At 40.3% G+C, this 23662-nt stretch overlaps 1 protein-coding gene and 1 non-coding gene across 4 annotated transcripts in view; both read left to right on the top strand.

Annotated features, from left to right (window-relative positions):
- The first annotated feature begins 521 nt into the window (after positions 1 to 521).
- LOC113831212 lies at positions 522 to 626 on the top strand. The gene has a single exon (XR_003488150.1). It is a non-coding gene; the product is annotated as a U6 spliceosomal RNA (small nuclear RNA).
- Positions 627 to 4722: 4096 nt separating this feature from the next.
- Positions 4723 to 23662, top strand: part of Ogt (O-linked N-acetylglucosamine (GlcNAc) transferase) — a 42148-nt gene continuing 23208 nt past the window's right edge. The window contains exons 1-5 of one of the 3 annotated variants that reach the window (XM_027431757.2): positions 4723 to 4981; positions 7693 to 7873; positions 8654 to 8897; positions 16105 to 16173; positions 19556 to 19672. In XM_027431757.2, the coding sequence (XP_027287558.1) occupies positions 4945 to 4981; positions 7693 to 7873; positions 8654 to 8897; positions 16105 to 16173; positions 19556 to 19672 (648 nt within the window). In that variant the 5' untranslated portion in view covers positions 4723 to 4944. The remainder of the gene's footprint in view (positions 4982 to 7692; positions 7874 to 8653; positions 8898 to 16104; positions 16174 to 19555; positions 19673 to 23662) is intronic. The other 2 variants (XM_027431755.2, XM_027431756.2) reach the window with 2 other exon arrangements.

Here is a 23662-nt window from a genome sequence, read left to right as displayed (position 1 = left end):
AAAACATCCTGGCATTGGTGGCACACGTCTTTAATCCCAGCACTCGGAAGGCAGAGGCAGGCAGATCTCTGTGAGTTCCAGGCCAGCCTGGTTTCCAGAGGAGTGCCAGGACAGGCTCCAAAGCTACACAGAGAAACCCTGTCTCAAAACTACAAACAAAAAAAGTCTAAAAACTTGATGCTTGCCGGGCATTGGTGGTGCACGCCTTTAATCTCAGCACTCGGGAGGCAGAGGCAGGCAGATCTCTGTGAGTTCGAGGCCAGCCTGGTCTCCAGAGCATGTGCCAGGACAGGCTCCAAAGCTACACAGAGAAACCCTGTCTCGAAAAACCAAAAAAAAAAAAAAAATACACAAAACACATGGCTGTGGCGGAATACACATCTAATCCCCTCACTGTGGGAGTGGGGGGAGGGCAGAAGCAGGCAGATCTCTGTGAGATCCAGGCCAGCATGGTCTACATAGCTGCAGACCAGCCAGGGCTGTTACACACAGACAGAACTTGTCTCAAAAAACAAAACCAGTGTTGCTTCGGCAGCATATATACTAAAATTGGAACGATCCAGAGAAGATTAGCATGGCCCCTACGCAAGGATGACATGCAAATTTGTGAAGCATTCCATATTAAAAAAAAAAACAAAACAATGTCAAGGCAACCTATTAACACTTGTGTCCCTCAAGAAGTTGATTAAATTTTTACATATATAACTGAAATAGTTACAGCAGCAAAAACAATTCTTTTTCATGACAGGGTTTCTCTGTATAAAGGCCAGGGCTGTCCTGGAACTTGCTCTGTAGAGCAGGCTGGCCTTGAACTTACAGGAGACCCACCTGCTTCTGCCTCTGCCTCTGCATCCCAAGTTCTGGGATTAAAGGCGTATGCCACCACCCCTCAGCTAGCAGAAGATTTTTATAGCACTGAAAGTTTGTCAACTGTGCTTGGACCTCTTTTTCTTGATCAGAAGTGCAAGGTGCTGTGTTTTCATAATCTCTCAGCAATGCTAGAAAATTCTTCACTGTTTGGTAAACTAGACAGTTTTGGAAATAAGTCTATTTAGGATATGCTGACATAATGTAAATGGCACAGGAATGGTGATACTGGATTGGTCAATCTAACAGGAAATTGCATATTCAGACAAAGGAGACCTTGAATAACAAAAAAGCTCTATTTCCTGAGCCCCTTGTTGAATTTTCAATTAGACCAACCATTGTCCTCTACATCTGGTTGTTCATGAAAGCCAAATCTGCCCTTTGAGTGTTCAATTCTACTGTGAAGTGCTTACCATGGACACAAAAGCTCAAGCTTAAAAAATAATGGTCATCAGAGCCACCCAGAAAGAACAACAACAAAAGCACCATTTAGCACCTGTGCTATTGTCTCTCTTGTGTTTTAGTGTGATTTGTCCCCACTACCATTCTTGTTCTCTACAAGTTTCTTTCAGTCCCTCTGGAAGGCTTCTCAATGCCATGTGACCGTGACCACTCTCCACTGAAACCACAGGAAGAGGACAGCCATACTTTCAGACAAGTAGACTCTGGATTGGAGAGCCCTCAGAGCTCCTTCAGATTTTTTTTTGATTATTCTGTTTCAGAGGTAGCAATGGATAAACTAGAGGGACAGTATGACTCACTCCAGGGCTCTGCAGTGAAAGTCTTGTTGGTGCTGATAAATAAACCATGGTTGTCTTCTTTAGGGAAGAGTTTGCTCCCACTTGAGAGTAGGAAGAGGACTGAGCAGACAATAGCCTCTTATCTATAAGCACAGAAAATAGTACCACAGGCACATAGTCATAGGAGAAGATGCAAGTCTCTATTCTGAAATCCTGAGCTCTTCAGTGGATTTATTTATTTGTTTTTTCCCCCTCTTTACAAATGGTTTCAGACTGTAGACTGTGAACACCTTTTTAGACAACATTACATAATAGACTTGGATTGAAAGGATGAACCAAGGTTTTAGCCTCTCACTTTATTTTTGTCTTATTTTTTTCTTGAGAATGATCCCACATTGTAGTTCAGTCTAACGTGGAAGGCATTTATGTAGCCCTGGCATGGAGGCAGGAGGATCATCTCAACCTCCCCAGTGCTGGATTCCAGGCCTGAAGGACCAAGATCAGGCTCAGCTTTGCCTTCATTTTGATGTGCATTTTCATAGAGATTTTAGGTGAAGAAACCCAGTGATCACTGAAGAAGGAAGGGGACCTAACTGGTCTTTTGAGCCCTGATGTCTTTATTTTTCTTTAAAGACTGCTGGCTTCTGAGGAAAAGTCCTTCCCTGGGTGGAGCTCAGGAGGTTGCCTTCCCCAGACCTCTGCTTTTGTTTTGCAGATAATTACCTTTCATAATCTATCTGTTAGGCTTTTACTGTTACATCTGTGGTATTTCTCCCTTTTCACTGTTGCCATTCCAGCTGGTCACTGTTTTCATCTTAACAGCAACCATAAAAAATTCTCATTCCCCAAATTCACTGGCTAATGATGGCTATACTACTATAAAACCAGTTTGTTTTTCTTTAATCTTATTTCAATTAAGAAAAATGGGGGAGTCCAGTGAAATCGTTCAGACAGTGAAGATGCTTGCTATGCAAGCCTGATTGATGGCCAGAGTTCAAACTCCACAAAATTTTCCTTTGACTTCCAGTCGTACACTGTTGTATGCACACTGTGGTACACATTCCCACCTACATCATACATGCAACAAGAATAATACATTAAAAACATTTCAGGAAGTTTTTTTTCTTTCTTTCTGGACTGTTTCAAGACCAGTTTTCTTCATTGTGACTGGTCCAAGGGGCTCTAGAATAGTATCCCCACACATCTGGAAAGTCTGGGGTGCTTCATCAATGTATTTTGTTCAGCTTCATTTAACCTTTGGAACACTCTTCCAGTGATTGCAAATAGAAGGACATCTGGGCAAGTTACAAGGGCTAGGAAAGTAATACACCATCACTGGTGTTAGTGACAGTGTCTGGAATTAGAATTGAAGCAGTTGATATGTTTACAAATGACTCCGGATTTAGAATTTCTGCATTTAAAAGGAAGAAAAGAAAAAATTGAAAGGAGCACCCCCTTCACAGCAATGGCCAGCGCCAGTCTTCATCTCTGGACTCCCTCTAGTCTGAGGTGTAGGTTCCCTTTCCAGATAGTAGAATCAAATGTACTTCATTAAAACAATCCTAAGTCTTAAGTGACTGCTTTAGTTTACCTAACCAGACTTAAAGTTCTGTCCGACTGGGAGCATGACCTGACATTTACTAATTTACTTAATTAACTAACTTGCACTAATCAGGAAGGCCTAAACATCTGCTGGTAGAATCTGAAACGCCTGTTCTTAAAGCAGAAAAGCTGAGTACATTCACCAAAGGTGGCGCACTTGGTGGGGGAGGGGCTTGCCAGGTATCTCAAATGAAAAAATAAAGCGGGTGTCCAAGAGAGTGTGTGTAGCGAACTTTATCACTACATGCTGTGTTTCTATGAGGCGAAAGAAATTAATAATATTATCAACTTTCTTTGCACTCATATCCAGAGTTGACAGTTTGGTCAGTGATTCCAAGAAATTGAAGCAGCATTTGAGGATTTATTTATTTTTTATGTCGCCAAGGGGTTAGGAAACAAACATTTTTACACAAGTTCACTGATTTTTTCTTAGATCAAAGAGTTTTTTTTTTTTAGAAAAAAAAAACAGAAACAAAAAGGCTCTAAGAGACCTAACTATAGCCTCTAGTGGCTTGAAGTAATTGCTTGCTGATGTGACAAGTTATGTTAAAAATTTTCCAGGAACAAGGCAGGAGGTATAAATTAATAACAGTATGACAAAATGTCGGAAAGCTGCATTTGAAACCGCAGGAGGATCCTAAGCGCTGTTTTGTCAAAGGAAGGCAATACGGGATTCACCGTAGATGTGTAGCGAATTTTAGCATTGTTGAATTGCCTTAAGGTCAACGGCATTCGCGGACCTTAACAATTTGCAGAGCCGTTTGGCTAAACGAAGTCACAACTCAGAATCAGAAATTTTGATGAAAACGAATTATGTTTAACATTTCCATGGTTGCTTTTGGCATGCGAAATCGCAGCAGGTCCCTGAGTAATTGAACATTTATTTTGTTACTGTAGACCATTATTCTCCCGAATACCACAACGATTTTGAATTTTCGGGCTATATGATTCAAATCGGACACGTTTAGGTTCACGCAGCAAAGGGAAAGCATCATTCTTCACATCAAAATACTTAAATTCATGGGTGGAGTCCGAATCAAGAAGCATTCAAATCGGAACCGGCTCCCCCTTCGTTTTGAACAGTTCCGTCTCTTGAAATACAATTCTTCGCATTTACTTGCTTAGAACGGACACACTAGCCATGTAAACTATCCATTATCTTACGAAACTTTTCTAGACGTCTCTGACATTCCTGTTAACATCTACATCAATGACCGGGTAGTAGACTTCTACTTTAGCACTTGCCAAAAAATGTAATCGACGTGCGTTTTTTGCCCTTCCGCCTGGCTCTTAAAAACTTGGAAGCTCTTGCCCCACAGGGTGCCCTTAACCCGGAGTTGCCTTGACAGAGTTGTCGCATGCGCTTTCTATAGCCGTGTTTGTCGCAATGGACCTTGGGCGGAAGGTTACGTAAGAGCAAGTGATTTGATTACAGTCATTTGTCGGTAGTCTTGTTACGCGCTACCTCCGCGGGGTACTTGATTGTAACAGAAAGTAGTTCCGGCCTGTGTTGTTTCGGTCGAGGAGCCGTCGCCGCCATTTCAAGACAGGGAGAGGTAGATGTCTAAGTAGAGTTCCCAAGATTCGAGTTCAGTATCTGCTGCCGCCCCTTAAGCCTTCCAAAACACTGATACGGCTGCTGCCCCCTTTCTGCTACCTCTAGAAACATTCTTGCCAGTAGTGGCGGCAGTAGAAGTCAATTACCCCCTTCTTGCTCTATATCAAGAAGCTCCAGATGGCGTCTTCCGTGGGCAACGTGGCCGACAGCACAGGTACCAGTGTCCCATTCTACTTTGGCAGACGTCCCTTTGGGGTCTGGCGCCGTCTTGTATCTCTCATCACTCCCTTCCCTCTAACCATCCCCATTACATCAGTGGCATTGCTGAACTCTCTTGAGTTCTATTGCCATCTGATAGGGTTTGGTGCTGTCGTCCGTTCTGTAAACAATCCCTCGTTGCTTGCTTGCATTTTGCTTGCTTTTGAGCTTTTTCGTTGGTATTTTATACCATCAGTGTTCTAGCATCATCTCCCGGGACGCGTCTAGCACACGTGCGCGCTTAGAATGTCTTGGAATGGGCTGCATTGGAATCCCTGCTCTTTCTGTCTCCATCGCAACTCCTTTCTCCCCTAATTCCAGCTCGTCGATCCCCCCAGTGCACTTCCACTTCCCTCCACCCAAGCCTTTTTCCCCTTGGCCACATTTAGTACCCCTCTGCCAGTCTGGGGCGGGGGTGCTATTTTGATGTAATCCTAGCCTCACTTTGCATCAGGCAAAGACTAGCAAAAGCTCGTCGATGTGTTTCCAAGTAACCTCAAGAAGAAGGGACCTTGAGCCTGGACGCCGGCTGGCACCTGGTTTTCTTGGGTTGAGTGGCCTCGGTTTAGGTTGGAAATTTCCAGGGGTTCTCTTAGCCATCGCCCAAGTGCACCCGCTGCCCCTGTCCTGACTTTCCCATCCTGTCGGCCCTCCCCGCTCGTGGCAACCACACCCTTCCTCCGCAAGTGTGCCAGCCCGACGGTCGTTTCCTATCATTGGGAAAGAAACCACCTCGGTGCGTTGCTTGGCGTTGACCACCCTTGCCCGCCCAATTCTTTGTGTTACTTTCTCAATGTATTCCTCCGCCGCCGCCTCTGGGTTTTCATCCCCATTCTTTAGCCCAGTTATTTCTTTATTCATAGGGTGTGCATTTTTTTTTTAAGTTTCCATCCTTGCTTGAAGAGTTTGTAAAGCACCTGGAGTGTAGCTGCACAAGTGCAAAGTTGTTGCCCCTTTTCGACAATTCATTCCTGAGCGTTCGTTACTAAAAATAAGAAAACAACCAAATTGTAGGAGTGTCCTTCAATTGCCTTTCCAGATTGAGGCTATTTGGGGAGGGAGGGAGTGAGGAACCCGGCTGCGGTTCTAAGGTTTCCGAGAGGATATTGTTTTTTGTTGTTTCGCAGTCGCGGTGTATCAAGGTTTTAGTTGTGCGACATTGTGCGATAAATGGATGAATCTTCAATAGTATCTCATCCATAATTGATGGCAGTGGGATTAATAATTAGTTCCACCCCCGCAGTGGTCGTTTCCCACAGTGAATTTCAAAGATTTAAGATTTCGCGTTAGAATTTTGTAAGCGCTTGCCCTTTTCTGACTGTTAACTTTATTTGAGGAAATGGCCTTTTCCAGTATTAAAAGAGCAGATAACCGACTTGGAAAAGTGCCGACAAGCAATATGCTAAATTTAGGAGCTAGAAAGTGCTGCATTCTGTTCTAAAATGTAATTTTCTAGTTGATCTTAAAGATCCGACCTTAGATTTGGACACAAATCTTCCCGGTCTTTGTGTCTGTGGTGGTCAACTGTGCATTCTGTCAGGAAATTGCTTTCTAGAGCATCCAGAGCACTCATCAGCTCTGATACGGGGGAGCTTGGCTTAAATTTGAGCTTGTCCTCACGACCTTGGTAAAATTATGTTCGGTCTGTGGTTTCCCATTCTAACCATCTAGAGAGTGTTATGGTAGAATTCCTACTTGTATCACTGATGAGAGAAATGTTTATAGCTGAGCCTTAGGCATGTATCTGAGCTTCAGCTTTTCATTATGTATCTAAACCAAGTTCCACAGAATAAAATTATTTTTTGTCATTTATTATGTTATATTTTACCCAGTGTTTTATATTGTAGCGTTTTTAAACTATTGCAATGGTAGATTGCGTAGATATGTAAAGGGTTGTTTTCAACGTCTTAATCCTTCCGTGAGAGCCGGGAACACAGCGGAAAATGTTAACGCTAAGGCAGCGTGGGTGGGATTTAGCTAATTTGGTCTCCTTGTGAGTCCTTGCCAGTAGACGAGGAACATTTGGGTCTTTGTTTAAAATGTTTGGTGAAGGTATTAAATGCTTTAGCCCTTGACAGATACTAGTCTTGTTTATCAGCTACTTTAAAAGTGAAAGTAGCACTCTGACTTCAGTTGTTTTCCTTAGGCTTGTTTTTATCGTTGCTCCTAAAAAAATAAAGCTGTAAAACGCACAAACATCAGTATAGTTCTCAGACACCTGGAGTCACCTGCACTGAGAAAGTGTTAGAATACCCCAGCCTTTACTAATCCAACGTGAAATGTAGGATGAAGTATTATTAGCACTAGGTTATTCTGACAAATCTTTGTGATTTCATGTTTAATGTTTTGTGTGACAATGTGCTAACTTAGTTAAGTGACTGTACCTACGATTTAAAGTTTAAAACTACAAAATTAAAAAGACAAATCTCATTTGGAAGTAAATATTGCTGTGGTTTAGAAAAGAAAGCTTTAGTAATGAGTGAATTTAAAGAGATGAATTCTGTAGAGTGTGACTTTAAATAATATGCAGAACACTCTAGTGCTTTACATAGTTTCAAGCATTTTCATCTTTAAGTTTAATTTACCATATTTTTACATTTTTTGGTTTGCATTTCTAACTTTTTGTTTTCCCCCCTCCTTCCCTCAAATGTTTTGATGATTCTCCAGAACCAACGAAACGTATGCTTTCCTTCCAAGGGTTAGCTGAGTTGGCACATCGAGAATATCAGGCAGGAGATTTTGAGGCAGCTGAGAGACACTGCATGCAGCTCTGGAGACAAGAGCCTGACAATACTGGTGTCCTTTTATTACTTTCATCTATACATTTCCAGTGTCGAAGGCTGGACAGGTAGGAGATGTTGGGGTAACCTGCCTCTGGGTGCTGAGCTTAAAAAATGATAAATATTTGAACTTAAGCATTTCCAGTGCTTGGTTTCATCTGAGCCACCAACACACAGGCGCTCTTTTGCTCACTTTTGACATGCCTAGCTGCTAGTTTTTCTCCCCCGTTTTTTTTTGGGGGGGGAAGCATATTATCAGTATGATGAGGTTTTCCCCCTAGATTTTATCACTTGGGGCTGCTGCTTTATTAATTCTTTCCAGATAGTTATTCTTAGTGTACATTTGAACATCCAGACCTGTTAGCTTCAGAGCGTCTGGTAGGAGGGGCATATGTAGTTCAAGTTGGAAATACCCTCATTAAATTGTTGCTTTTAGCTAATCACTTGAATTAATCAAAAGAGAAGAATTTGTGCTTTGGATCTTTTAGTAAATTATCATTTTGGCATGCTTAGACATTGAAGATGCATTGTCATTAAATCTTAAATGAAAAATGAGATTCAAGCACATAGCATTTTTATTCTTGATCTTAATGATCATGTTATACGATGTGGCAGTTTGGTAATGGATTCTAATAAAAATTTTCTTACATAAGACCCAGCTTTCCTATATGAAATCTGGATATTCTCATCTTAGAAAAGTTTTAAGTTTTCAAACTTCTGGTGTGTGCTGGTTAAAGGATAATGTTCCATAGCACAGGGTTTTCAGGAACTTTCACAGTTGCATATGAGCTATGCCTCTTTTTTTTCTAACACATATATCCATTCATCAACACTTTCCACTTTTCCAGATCTGCTCACTTTAGCACCTTGGCAATTAAACAGAATCCCCTTCTAGCAGAAGCCTATTCGAATTTGGGGAATGTGTACAAGGAAAGAGGGCAGTTGCAGGAAGCGATTGAGCATTATCGACATGCCTTGCGGCTCAAGCCTGATTTCATTGATGGTTATATTAACCTGGCAGCAGCTTTGGTAGCAGCAGGTGACATGGAAGGAGCAGTACAAGCTTACGTCTCTGCTCTTCAGTACAATCCTGTAAGTAAAAGTTTATCAGTTGTTTTCACTTCACAGCAATCCAGAAAACCAACATTTGATACTTGACAGTAGGTTTTTTTTTTTTCATGAAAGTCGGGTTGATATGTTTAATATGTTTATGTACTTGAAATGATGAAATTGATTTGACTTGGTCTGCATGACATTAAAAAAGATCCACCCTAATATTTAAAAAGTTAAATAGCAAGTTGCCTTTAATCCCAGCAGAGGCAGGCACATCTCTGTGAGTTCAAGGGCAGCCTGATTTACAGAATGAATTTCAGAACAGCCAGGACTGTTACACAGAGAAATCCTGTCTTGAAAAACCATAAAAATTATCCTCAACAAAATTCTTTTGGTAATCCTAATAAATCACAAGACACGCGTTTTTTGTGCTATTTTAGTGAACTTTGGTTAAAATCTGATGGGTATTTACAAAGAATGATGGGTAAAATGTGTTATAAAACATGAGGGGGACCTTGGCAGATTCGATGGCAGGCAAGGGTGATCGAGTCAGGGACCAACATGCCAGGCAGACAGAATTTAAGTGAGAAATTTTATTAGAAAGGGAAAGTGGAGATGGGACAAGGAAAGAGAAAAGAGGTAGAGACACAGAGAGAGGGGACAGATGAAAAGAGGGGGGGCAGGAAAAGTCCGGTCTGCCCCAGGGAACATGGGGAAAGAGCATAAGTGGGCAGGGGTTCTAAGTTGCATGTGTTTTCAGGGAGCAAGTGTACCCGGGTTGACAGACAAAGCTCACACTGTATTTAGAGTCTGGGAAAGATCAAAATATAGAGTGTGAAACAAAAAAAAAATTAAATAAAATGCAGGGATGTAAAACTTGCCCTGGAAACTGCTGATGTAATTAAGGGAAAGTGTCTGTAAACTTTTAAGAGATAAATGTTGGGGGGGTGGGTCTTGGCAGCATCAGCATATACTTGAGCTATATCAACATTGACTTTGCAACCACCCTGGAAGTAAGTGCTTAATGATTAACTGGGGTGGCTGCCATTATCAGAAGTCTTCTACAAGTTCAGACACTGCTGCTTCAGATACAAGTCTTTCTGAATCTTTACCATGATCCTTTGAGGAGGAGGGCATTATTTCCAGTTTTACCAATAATAAAAACCCACCAGACTCGGGGTTATATAACTTTTCTTGAGATCATGTAGCTAGCAGTGGTGAAGTGGAGGTTGAAAGTTGAAGTTGAATTATCAAAGCAAATGTTGACATGAACAAGAAATGAAAGTTTAAAAAGGCCTTCTGTGCCCAAAGGCAGTCCTTGTGCACAGCCTGGAAACCATTCTGCATATCTGCCTGGCTCTTGACTCCAGCCTTACAATTTAGCAAACTGAAGCTTATTTTAGTAGTTTGCCAAAGATTTGTAATCATTTTTTATCTTAATGTCTTTTAAATAATTAATTTAAAAGTTAATTTTGAAAATTTAAAAATTTCTATTGCTTTTATTTATTTATTTTTTAATTTATTTTTTATTTTACTTTATTAAAAAAATTTTTTTTGCTTTTATTTTTTAAAAATAAAAAAAAATCGATGTATGGAATGGCTGTTTTAACTGTTCATTTAGATGTATAGAGTTTGGGTCTGGGCCAGTTGTTCATTAGAATGACTATCTTAGTTTAGCTACATGTTGTTTTTGTTGTTCATTAGAATGACTACCTTAGTTTAGCTACATGTTGTTTTTGTTGTTCATTAGAATGACTACCTTAGTTTAGCTACATGTTGTTTTTGTTTTCCTTTTTTTTTTTTTTTTTTTCTTTTTTGGTTTTTCGAGACAGGGTTTCTCTGTATTGTTTTGGAGCCTTTCTTGGAACTTGCTCTGTAGACCAGGCTAGTCTTAAACTCATAGAGATCCTCTTGCCTCTGCTTCCTGAGTGCTGGGATTAAAGGCGTTCACCACCAATGCCCGACTGCTACATGTTGTCTTTGTTTGTGAGTTCATTACAATAAATGATTTTATTCACTTTGTTTTTAATCTAGTGAGAAATTGCATAGGCTTGCAGATAATGAAAGTAATTTTTAACATATTTTTTCAGGGGTACTCAGTGTATATTTGAAGTTAGAGTGCATTTGTAATTTTTATTGCAGTCCTATGTAGTTACTAAATAGTTTTTGGCAGCTAACCTTGAATGGGCTGTCTGTAGGGCTTGGACTGGATTCTTCCTAAGGCCCAGGATAGGGCATTGTTTTCCTTCAGTAATCAGGGCTAGGTTTATCCTTTACTTGTTGACTGTGTAAACTCAGCTTGGCTCTCTTGCATAGTTTGTAATCTTGGTTAACTTTACTCTGTTAATTTATTTTGACATTGGACCTTGTGTAGCCTAGCCTGGCCTCTAACTCACTGTGGATGACCTTGAATTTCTGATTTTGCTGCTCTTGCTTCCCCAGTGCTGATATTATAAAATGTACCACCATGCCCAGTTTATGTCCAGTACTGTGGATAGAACCTAGGACTTCATGCATGGTAGATAAAAAGCCCTCTTCACCTGAGCTAGATCCTCAGCCCCGAGGTTTTTAGTTCCTTCTGTGTAGTGTTACCTTTGTTGATGAATTATATTGAGAAGGAAAAATTAAAGTTCGAAACAAATTCATGCAACTATCTAAATATATACTATTTGTAGATTGTATTGTTAAATATCTAACCCATTAACAGGAAACTTAGCATTATGTACTTCCAAAGTAAGATAGCACTAAAACAATGAGTTTACTTCTTACTGGCATTGGTGTGTTCCCACCTGGCTGTTTCTTGTAGGAAAAGATGCTACTTTATTTCTCTGTTCTTAACAGTAAGAATAAAAATGGAATTGTGCCAAGTCCCTCAATTTTACTTAAATACACCACAATGGTTGTGTTTTAAGTTTTCAGGATGTCTAATCCTAACTAGATGAAAGTTCTGTCAAATGCCTGTTGTCAATTCAGCACTGCCAGTGTTTTGAGTCCGTTCCTTACAGTGTGTTCTTTGTGCTATATGAATTGCTGCTCTAGCATGGGCTGGAATTGTAAGTGCAGCTGGCAGTCTGAAAATTAGTTGGAGAAACTCAGAATATTTTGGTTTTGTAGCAGTGAAAAATTAAAATGTTAAGTTCATTTTTTCTGATTTTTTCAGCAGTGCTTCTCTTGTAAGTTAGTCTGTGAGTGTATTACAGAAGTTTTGAGAGAGCTGTTTCATATTTTTATATTTGGAGCTGCTTTCTGTAATGTTCTATGGCTTAATACAGTTGCTGAAACTAGCTTGTCATATTTTAAGGCTGTTTCTTCTGGTGTTCTTTCTCATGTTAGCTTGTTAGACTTGTCCGTATTTGGCAATCCCTTTACAAATTATGCATTCAGTTCTCCTTTGTGTGATAGATGTGAGCCTGCGTGTGTAAGTTGTTTCTACTTGGATCGTAAATAACACAGTGTTGAGAGTGGTTGACATTCCATCATGTGTTACTGTCATGTTGATTTTGTTGTCTCAGATAGGTAAACTATAAGGAAACCTTCCATTTCTACTTCTCTCCACTCTGCTTTTTGTTAATGTTGCCTGACAAGGGTTACATTTAAATATTCAAGTTCTTGTTGTTGTGTACAGTGCTTGGTGAGGAGTTGGGGGATGTGTTCTGGAGGGGTTATCATGTGAGACAGACCTGACCTGACCCATAAAGGGAAAAAAGATGTAAGCTTCTCGGGTGATTATTGTTGGAGAGTATTAATCAGAAGACTCACTTGAGAGGGTGCTTAGAACCTAAGCATTCTGTAGGAAGGTAAACAAAAGTAGACTTCCGGGGCTGAAGTGGTGAGTCAAGTAGTGACAAGAAGTGAGTGTAGTAGAGCAGAGTCAATTGGAAGATTTCAGAAGAATAGAGGCTGCGGAGTTTGAATTTAATTTGAGAGGCAGTTGAGAACCGATGTAGGTTTTTTATCGGACTGATTTCCTTAATGTTTGCATATGTAGAGGGATGTTGGGGGGGCGTCCAGAGGTGGAACGTTAAGAGGAAAGTTGGGAAGCAGTTGTTGCACTAATTTCTGGTTCCTTTAATCATACTTTTTTTTTCTTTTGTTTTTAATGTTTTTTTGTTTTGGTTTTTCAAGACAGGGTTTCTCTGTGTAGCTTTGGAGCCTGTCCTGGAACTCGATCTGTAGACCAGGCCGGCTTCGAACTCAGAGACCCGACTGCTGGGATTAAAGGCGTTCGCCACCAACTTCCGGCTTTTGTTTTTGAGGACCTATTTGGTTACATCTCTACTTAGCTATGAAGGCCCAGCTTAAATCTCTCGTTTGAGTGTGTGTGTCTAATTTATTTTCCTTGGTTTTAGGCTTATTACTAAATCAATGTTTTCATAAATATTAACTAGGGATGGACAGAATGAGCCAGGTTTAAGCAAAGTAATTCTCTTAACAGATACTGTTTTGATTTGACAGCTTAATCAGAATTTGACACAGGATTTTGAATGGACTTTTGGAGAATTGTAGTGTTTCTTGTATTTTTTGTAGACATTTAAGTATCCATAAGTGTGTGCATGAATGTGTGTGTTTGTACACTTGGATTTCGTTATGCTTATTATTTTGGTTTTCTAAACATTGTTATTATGTAGATGTGTGTTATATCTGTGCATATGAGAATAGTGCTCTTGGAGGCCCTAAGGAGGTGTCAGATTCCCTGGAGCTGGAGTTACAGGCAGTTCACAGCTGCCTTATGTGGGTGCTAGGAATTGAACTCAGGTTCTCTGGAAGAATATGTTCTTTTAACCACTGAGCCATTTCTCCAGCTCTATTTTGGCATTTTTGAGACTGAGTCATGGACTAGCTGAGAATGACCTTGAATTCTTAATGATCCTGCTTCTACCTCCCAGGTGGTGGGGTTATTGACTGTGCCACCTGCCAGCTGAAAGAGTTGTTTGTTTTTGCGATATAGGGATTGAACTTGTTGCATCCCAGACAAGTGTTCTGCTTCAGAGCTTTACTGTCAGCCACTCTACTTAATAGGATATATGTTGCCTTATCCTAAAGTGGACTTATTTTACTATAAATTTCTTTTTTACAGCTTTGGAGATCAAATCTAGGGCTTTTGGAATGCTGGTTAATTTTTCTACCAACTGACCTACATTTCCAGTTCATTAGATAATCTATTTTTGTTGTAGCATGCTGTGATGAATCTAGATGATATAACTAAATATAATCATCCATCTAAGAGTTTATAGAAACTAGCTGGTAAAATTATGTAACAAGAGGTAAAATAAATAAATATATATATATAATATATATATATATATATATATATATATATAGATGGGGCTGGAGAGATGGCTCAGTGGTTAAGAGCACTGACTGTTCTTCCAGAGGATTCGATTTCAGTTATCAGTACCCATGTCAGGCAGCTCACAGCCTCCTGTATGTAACTCCAGCTCCAGGAGAATGCAATACCTTTAACTGCTGAGGGTACCTGCACTAATGTGCACACCCAATATTTGAAATTAAAAATAATAAAACACATCTTTAAAAAACACAGCATTTAGTCACTTAGTTATTGTGGTGTTTCTGATTTTTGTGGCTCAGAACAGCCGTAGAAATTGGTGATAGTCTAAAGATACTTATCTACTACTAAAAACTGGTAGAAGGAGCTTGTGTAAGCAAATTGGATTATTTAGACATGCTTGCCAAACAGAGTGCTATCTTGGTGAGGTTCAGAGAAGGAAACCTACACAAAGTAGCTAGCAAGATTATAGAAATCCATTATTTCTCAGAATACAAATGGATTCCAAAGTGCTTTGACTAATTACAGGCGATTAGTCAGTAATGAGATTAATGGTACCTGTTAGTTGTTTGCTTGTTTTGTTGTATTTATGTATTTATAGTCCAATTCTGTAGTGCAGGCTGGCCTAGAACTCACTATGATATAACTGGGGAGTTGAACTCATGACAATCTTCCTGCCTCAGTTTCCCAAGTGCTGGGATTACAGGTGTGTGTTACTGTGCAAGGTACATGAGATGGTTTGAGGATTACTATCAGCCAGTGCTTAAGGCCATTAGAAGATAATCAATCATACTCTTCCAAAGCATCAGTCACTGCTTTAGAGACAGCACTAACTCAGGCAGATCATGGAATTGTCCCTGTTTAGCCAGCCATTACCCTATTGGCAGACTTTTTGGTTGCTCCAGTGGATGACAGTAAACAATAGAGGTAGTTTATTAGTAAAAACTAACCCACTCTGGAAACCATTATACAGTTGTTGGAAGAATAATATACGTGGTAATTCTTTGGAATATTTAACAAAATTTCACTTTGTAGGATTTAATTTTAAGGTTCTTTCACACATATAAATAACAATTTGGGATGATAAACGTGCCTCAAATTGCCATTATCTCTGCTTGTTATTGACTGATAGAGTTCACTGACAAAAGCAGACTACGCAAATAAAAATTTAAGCTTACTGTCTGTCGAACCTGTCATACTGATGAACGTCTGTCAGGACTAGCAACACAATTGAGCTGCTAATAAAAAGCAGAGTCAACCGCTTTTCATTATTCACCCACTCAGCTCTGATGGCACTTAATACTAATGAGTAATCTAGTGGCAGGTGGCAGGATTGAGGCTGTGGTTGGATGGTAATCCTTCTGCCTAGGCATGAAATGAAGTCAGGGTTTCTAAATAAGCCTGAGAGCCAAAGGGTAGGTTTGTTGATAGGTAATCACTTGCTAAGTGCAGCGCTGTTTTTCCCGCTGTGGAAAATTTCTGGTCCTTGATACAGGAGTGATTCATCATAACCTTGAATAAAACAGTTGAATAAATATTCAATCTTTTTTTTCCCCAATGAGTGACATTTGGAGAGGAGAGAGGCTCTAGAAAGGTCTTGTAGTCTTGTGTTTGAAACTGATGAGGCCAAATGCATTTGAAAGGATGTTAGACAATACAGATCTCCCAGCCAGAACTGGAGCAGCAGCTGATAGCAAAAACACATTTGTATCTGTGCAGCCAAAGATAGTATTCATACTAAACAAGAGAAATACATTCTGTAAATGATTTGTAAGTTCAGGTTAGATTTTCACCATCAGGTTTCTTTTGTATTTTCTAGGAATTAGAAGATGGAGGAGTGTGGGCCTGTGCTTAAATTTGTCAAGTGCTGCTTTTAATTGACACAGCTAGATGGATAGAAGTGATGATATTTTTTATTGAAAAACAGTATAATTAACGGCACTATCTCTGGGTTTCTAGGATTTGTACTGTGTTCGCAGTGACCTGGGGAACCTGCTCAAAGCCCTGGGTCGCTTGGAAGAAGCCAAGGTAGGTGTTTGCTAGAATATATTTAAGCATTAGTTAGGAAAACCTGTACCTTTTGCAAAGTCTTCGACTCTTCATTGAACTATCTTCACAAAATAGTCCTATGAAACTGAGGAAAACTGTCGGCATGACTTGCCTCAGACTAGAGCAGGACCAGGCTTTGGCATATCTGTTCTAAATCTGGGGGTAAAGCAAGAACGTGAACATTGTGGAGCCTTTCTGCTGAGCTAGATCATCTTTATAACAGTGGGCTCCGTCATGATCTTTTGTGGGAATCTATAACATTCCTTCAAATCTGAGGCTTGCCTGCTAGTGACAAGCAGAGTGCCTGTGATTTGGCTCAAGACGCCTATATGATGCAGGTGCCATTGAAAATGCTGCTCTTCTAAGTCCTTTGTGGCTTGTAAGTGGAGAAGAATTTCATCCAAATGTTACCCTGTAATACTGGCATTTAAAATTCTTACTTAACCTTCCTCCCTTCATCTTCCTCACCCTTTTTACAGTGGAAGAAAGGCTGTTAAAATATTGCAAATTAATAATTGGAACCTCCTGCCCCTCTTGTCCCCATTTCTTCCCCAAATTCCTTTCTCCTCTTTCCCCAATCCTAGTTGTCTACCTTTTTCTTCCTCACTTCCTTTTATTCCTCCCCACCCACCTCCTTAAAAAAAAAATCAGAAGGACAAAGCTGGTTTGTTTGGGAAATGGACTGATCGAAAGAAAACTTGCCAAAGTGGAAAGGTGGCTTTTAGCATTCTGTGTTTCCAAATAATGAATTTGAATACCAGGTTGGGTTAATTAAAGCTTTTGGTATAATTTACAATTAAATTTATAAATGCAGTTGTCTTGTTACAAGCCACCTTACGCAACCGCGCTGCAGGGGTGAGGAGTGGGGAGAAACCAGAATGCTTCTGAAACTCCCACCTGTTGCTCTGAGCCCCACGCGCATGCTAATGCGTGGAGTGTATGCGCAGCGTAGCTGTCTGTTTGACTGCTCATCTAGGGAGGGAGAAGGCTTTTCAGCACCACCTAATGTTAAAAGCACTAGTTTTAAGTGCAAAACTCATAAATTCTACCAACACCATGGATTAACCTTATGTAGGTTTCCAGCTGATGAACTATGTTGATTTCAATCTTAGCTGATAAAGCAATTGGTAATTTCTAGAACAAATATTTGATATGCTCCTATATTGTCACCCCACCAAGCGGACAGCTAACATGAATTGCACTTCACTGCAGCTTTAGACATCGGTTTAGGCTGAGACGTTGCGCCTGCCTTAGGTTGCTGACTTCTTTATTTCAGAGCTCTGGAGACACCTAGTTTGAAAAATGTCATTCTGTTTTGTTTTTTGTTTTTTTGTTTTTTTGTGAGAACTTAGTAAACCAGAAAATACTCTTGAGTGAAATGCAATGTATTTCTTTTGTAATCAGTGCATTTGAAAATTCAAGCCAGCATACATTCCTAGTAGATGGCAGCAAAATTAAGTTGTCTTTGTAGAAAATGAAGAGCCTTTCTTCCAGCAAAATCCCTGCTGTATGCAATAGCCCTGATTAACCCTCTCCCTTCTGCATGTTTCCCATGTTACAGACTTGAGACTGTCCTCATTCCCATATGTAATAGACATCCAAAGAATTTCAATTGCTTTGTTGAACTTTTACTAATGATCTTGTTTTTATTTTCTCTCTTGTTTTTGGTTTTTCACCATTGATATTGTATTTAGAAGGTTTCAGGTGGGTGAAACCTCCTATTCCATGCGTAAGGTGCCTCGCTGAAGGGAGCTCGAGGCCTGGATCTAGGGCAGACACACAACCTCCTCCTCTTCCAGCAAGGAACGCACCGAAAAGTCACATGATGAGAAATATGGTAACGGGTTTGTAACTGCCACAGCAAAACAATTTGCCTCCATGCCTGAATCTTCTGTCTTGTGGCTTCAGAAACAGCTTAAAATAATAATTTTATTTACGAGCAAGTTATGTAAAAGAATGTTTTATACTATAGCCACAATTCTATCAAAAATAAGTAAAAGTTAATTAAGATTAAAATTATTAGATAATTTACTAGTAAAAGCTTCTAACTCTTCTTGTTGTTCATTTTTTTTCCTTTTTCTTCTTTGTTTGGATTGCAGCATTCTGCTCTTCTGATGATGCGCTGTGACCCTGCAGTAGCGCAAAGGCTGCGCAGCGTTAATGCGCATTGCGTGCGAATGAGCCCCTGTGAACGGTTGACTAGATGAGTAATCTGATTGACTGGCTCTCAGTCCTATTCTGTAGCCTTTTTGGATAAAATTGGGTTTTAACTTACCTTGAGTCCAACTAATCTCATTAAGCAAATATTCTCTATGGGCCTGTCTAGTAGATTAATGGATCTGGTTGGCCGTTTGCTGCGTCTAGGGGTGTTCTATGTAGCGCAGCAGTTCGCAGCGATTGCGCAGTGCGATGCTGTTAGGTGGCGCCAGCGATGTTTGCGCTCGCATTACAGGGACCTCAACCTAGGTGCAATCCTGTCATGTGAGGTTTTATTTTCCTCCTCAGAAGAGAGGCGTGTGCCATGAGTCTGAAGAGTCTGAAACTTAAAGCATAAATGACGATTACTGACTTGGCAAAAACATTTTTGTATGGCTCAGTAGCTTAGATTTGATCTTAAGGAAGACCGTTGCTGTGAGAGGCATTTCCCTCAATTCTTTTGGTTTTCTAATAAAATGCACGAGGGATTGAAGGCTTGGGGAAGTTCTGTAGGAAAGAAACTTTTTTTTTTTTGGTTGGCTTTGACTCCTCTCCTACCTTCCAGCTCACTTTGGAGTTGAGGATCTCGAATTTACAATCCTCCTGCCTCCACCTCCTAAGAGCTTGGATTATAGGCCTGTGCCTCAATATTCAGTTTAAGAAACCTATTTTATATTTTTGTGTTTTATTATGAAATTGGGTGTGGTTTTTGTTGTTGTTTTTTTTTTTTTTCATGTGATAGGTCTTGGCATTTTGCAGAACACATTTTGGGAAATACTGGCTAGGGAAACTTAGATTTCATGGTGCCCTGTTGAACAGCAGTCCGTAGGTATTCAGATAAGGGGAGTATGGCGTTAGTGTTTAGTAGCACCCAACCTCCTAGATGAGTTCCAGGGTGAGGATTACTCTTTGGTTGGCAGAACTGAACATGGTGGTTTGCACTTGGGTTCTGGTGGCGCAGGCGCAGGAGCAGCCAGCTGTGGCAGCGCATTAGTTTTAGCGCAAGCGAGCCTATGCTGCAGGGTCACTTTTGGCTGGTCAGAGAAGAAATAATGATATCACCTTCTTCCCCCTCCCCAATCTTTTTTTTTTTTCCCCTTTACAAATTTTCCCCTTTCCCCTTATCTCCTTCCCCTCTCGTCTTCTTTCATTAAACCCTTCTAAGGCATGTTATTTGAAAGCAATTGAGACGCAACCAAACTTTGCAGTAGCTTGGAGTAATCTCGGCTGTGTTTTCAATGCACAAGGGGAGATTTGGCTGGCAATTCATCACTTTGAAAAGGTTAGTCATTAATAATTGATATTTATGAAATGTTTATATGTACAGATTGTTCTTACTAGAATAAAATAGTAGGCATTTACTTAACCAGTTGTGTAATATTTTTGTTTCCTTGACAGTATTGTAGCATTTGCAGGTGGCATATAATATGGCAGTTTTTGAGATTTGTACTGAGAGTATACTTTAATCATTGAAAATACTTTTTTGTTTTTTTTGTTGTTGTTGTTGATTTCTTTTGTTTGTTTTGAGGCAGGGTTTCTCTGTGGCTTTGGAGGTTGTCCTGGAACTAGCTCTTGTAGATCATTCTGGTCTCAAACTCAGAGATCCACCTGCCTCTGCCTCCCGTGCTGGGATTAAAGGTGTGTGCCACCAATGCCCAGCTTCCATTGGGTTTTAAAATGCCTCTTTTTTTCCTCAAAAGAAGTAAGGTATCTATTCAGAGTGAAGCAATAGTATGGGTTATAGAGGGATACACCGAAGAATGACACCTGGCTGTGTGAGGGAGAGTACTGGAGAGTTCAGGGTATCTTGATGAAAAAGCTGATTCCAAGTTTGGAATAGGAACTAATACAACATTGTCTGGGATAACTTGTCATACAGGAAAGCAAGGAAGTATCTATTTATTTATTCATATACTTGTCCTTTTTCTTTTTAAAAGGGTCTCATAGCAAAGGAAGGCTTTGAGTTCAACTCTTTTTTTGGGGGGGTTTTTTTCCAGACAGGCTTTCTCTGTGTACCTTTGGTACCTATCTTGGCACTCTCTCTGGAGACCAGGAGACCAGGCTGGCCTAGAACTCACAGAGATCCACCTGCCTCTGCCTCCCGAGTGTTGGGATTAAAGGCGTGCACCACCAACGCCCGGCTCTGAGTTCAACTCTTTAAAGACGCATGTATTTTTATTTTCATGCATGTGAGTGTTTTGCCTGAAAGTATTGTGTCGCCCACCATGTGTGTTCAGTGCAGAGGCACTGAAGGTGGAGTTCATATGTGGTTGTGAGCCCCCCATGTGGGTCCTGGAAACTGAACCAGGGTCCTCTGGAAGAGTAATGCTTGTCTCATCCATTTCATGAGTCCCCAAATCTTGAACTCTTAATCCTGCCTTAGTCTCTCCCCAGTGCTGGTGTTACAGGTGGGTGCCACCACATCTGGCTTTCATTTGAGAAATTACTTCAAATTCTTTGCCTGATTTTAAATTTTAAAATTAATTTGCTTGTTTACTTTGAGTTGGTTTGCAGTATTTTTAGCCGTCATGAGTTGTCTCTTTGTTAATGATTTTCTTTGTTGTGTATAGTTTTATATGATTAGATTTGTCTTTGTTTGTTGCCTATGCTTTATTTTAAATACAAGCAAAACCTACTATGTGTGATCACACTTAGATGTGGAATCTAAAAATGTCAGTATCAGGCTAGGAAGGTAGAGTAGGATTCTTAGAACTCAGTGGCCAGCTAGCCTAGTCAAATTGGTATACTCCAGGCTCACTGAGAGACCCCGGCTCAAAAATATAGTGGAGAATGCTTGAGGAAGGCACATAGCTGCAATCTTTGGCATCCATATACATATAGACTTACTGGAACACACCTGTATGTATTCATACATCAAACACGTGTGTACATATCCTTCACATGCATTAGTTTCACAGAAACAGGTAGTTAATAGATTCTAGTGCAGATAAGATTGAAGGTAGGTGTAGGAAAATATTGGTTAAAGATTATAAATTTGTAATTGTCTGTGGACTGTGCATTAGTGAGCTATTTATTACACTGGGTGGTGACCACATTTGTATTATATATTTCAAAATTGCTAAAAGAAGCTAAACTGGATATGTGCCTGCTCGAGCCTAGGAGCTCAAAGTGAACCTGGACAACACAGTGAGAACTTGTCTTACTTGATAAATAGACTGAAAAGAAAAAAAAAAGGCAAAATGAAAAAATCTGGATATGCTAGCACAGGCTCATAATTCTAGCACTTAGGGGCTTAAAGCAGGGGAAATTAAGACTTCAAGGCTGGCCTGGGCTGTATAGAAAGACTACCTCAAATAAATAACAAAAGAACGACAAAATTTAAGAGGGTGTGGTGGGTAAAAGTGCTTGCTCTGTGTTCGAGACACCCAAGTTGAGTCCTCAGAACCCAGGTGGAAAAAGAGAACTGGTCCCACAAAATTGTCTTCAGACTTCAGCATGTGCTTGTGCCATGGATGAGCTCCACCACACATATAGACAACAGCAATAATAAATGAAATAGTTTTAATTAAAAAAGAAACCTTCATATATATTTATTTGATACAGGCATTATATAACCTAGACTGGCCTGGAACTTGATCCTTTCACCTCTACCTCCTCAGTGCAGGGGATTATAGGCAAATGCTACCAAGCCCAGTAAGACAGGGTTTTTAAGGCAGGAAGTGGTGGCACATGCCCTTAGTTCTAGCAAAGGCAGGTGTATCTCTGTGAGTTCTGGGCCAAGCCTGTTCTATCTACATAGTGAATTCCAGGCTGACTCCCTCAAAACAAAATCCCCAAATATAGGTTTTTAAAAAACGTTCTTACTTTAAAAGGAAACAAAGAATGAAGTTGGTGAGGTGATAATATATGACCATGATTTATTTTATTATATAATTTTTTTTTTGAAACAGAGCCTCTCGACATTGCCCTGGTTATGTTGGAGCTTACTATGTGGACCTCAAACTCAGAACTATACTTCTGGGCCTGGATTACTGGGATTAAAGTCATGTGTCACCACACCTGGCTTTGAATGATCTTTTGACAGCGTATACATATTTCAAACTATACTGTGTCTCATAGATAACATACACTCTTTTTCTTTTCTTTTTTGGTGTTTTGGAGACAGGGTTTCTCTGTATTGTTTTGGAGGCTGTCCTAGAACTTGTTCTGTAGACTAAGCTGGCCTCGAACTCGCAGAGATCCGCCTGCCTCTGCTTCCCAAGTGCTGGGATTAAAGGCGTGAGCCACCAACACCCGGCCCTTTTCTTTTCTTTTTCTTCTTCTTCTTTTTTTTTTTTTTTTTGGTTAGATAAAGCTTGTTTGTGTATGTGATGGGAGGACTCAAACCTAAGGCTTTGTATATGCTGGACAAACATTCTATCATTGAGCTTCACCCTGAGCCCTCTTTATAAACAATATTCTATGTAGTAAATGGGGGAGCAATAGACTATTATCATTAATAAGCTAAGCATTTAATAGTGGCAAAGACACTGTCCCCTTGTGATAGCAGTAAATAATTCCATTTGTGAAGTAGGCTTTCAAAGGTATGAGGGCTAAGTATGTAGCTTAGTGGTAGAATGCTTGCCTAGCATGTTCAGGGCCCTGGATTCTCACGCATGCACGCTCGCTTGCTCGATCGCTCGCTCGCCCCCCCCCCAGGATGTGGGGGCCTTTTGTTTTGTGCTTCTAGTTTTAATAGTTTTTGAGAAGCTGGCTAGATGGCCAGTGTTCCAGAGGACCCAGGTTTGATTCCCAGCACCCAAATGGTAGCTTGCAACCACTTGTAACTCCAGTTCCAAGGGATCTGCAGCTCTCTTGCTTCAGAGGGTACCAAGCACACATGTGAGTACACACGATGCACATGCAGACAAAACACCCCTACACATAAATTAAAAAAAAAAAAAAAAGAAATTGAGCCGTGCGTTGGTGGCACATACCTTTAATCCCAGGACTCAGGAGGCAGAGGCAGGCGGATCTCTGTGAGTTCGAGGCCAGACTGGTCTCCAGAGCGAGTGCCAGGATAACCCGAGCCACATAGTTAGACCCTATTTCTAAAAAAACAAAAGCAAAACAACCAACCAAAAAAAAGTTTCTATGAAATGTGTTGGGCAGGTAAGCATGCTAAAAGTTACCAGAGGTATCTGGATGATTAAAAGAGGAGGCAGTTCTTTTTAGTGCATTGCCTGCTCTTTTTACATTTATACTAAATAAGTTGCTTTCTTTACAAAAAGATTTATTTGATGATGTTTTTGTGTACATGCCTGCACATGTG

This window comes from Cricetulus griseus, chromosome X, assembly GCF_003668045.3.
Source record: "Cricetulus griseus strain 17A/GY chromosome X, alternate assembly CriGri-PICRH-1.0, whole genome shotgun sequence".
NCBI classification, from domain to species: domain Eukaryota; kingdom Metazoa; phylum Chordata; class Mammalia; order Rodentia; family Cricetidae; genus Cricetulus; species Cricetulus griseus.
Note: the sequence above shows the minus strand (reverse complement) of the source record. Positions and strands in the feature narration are given on the sequence as shown.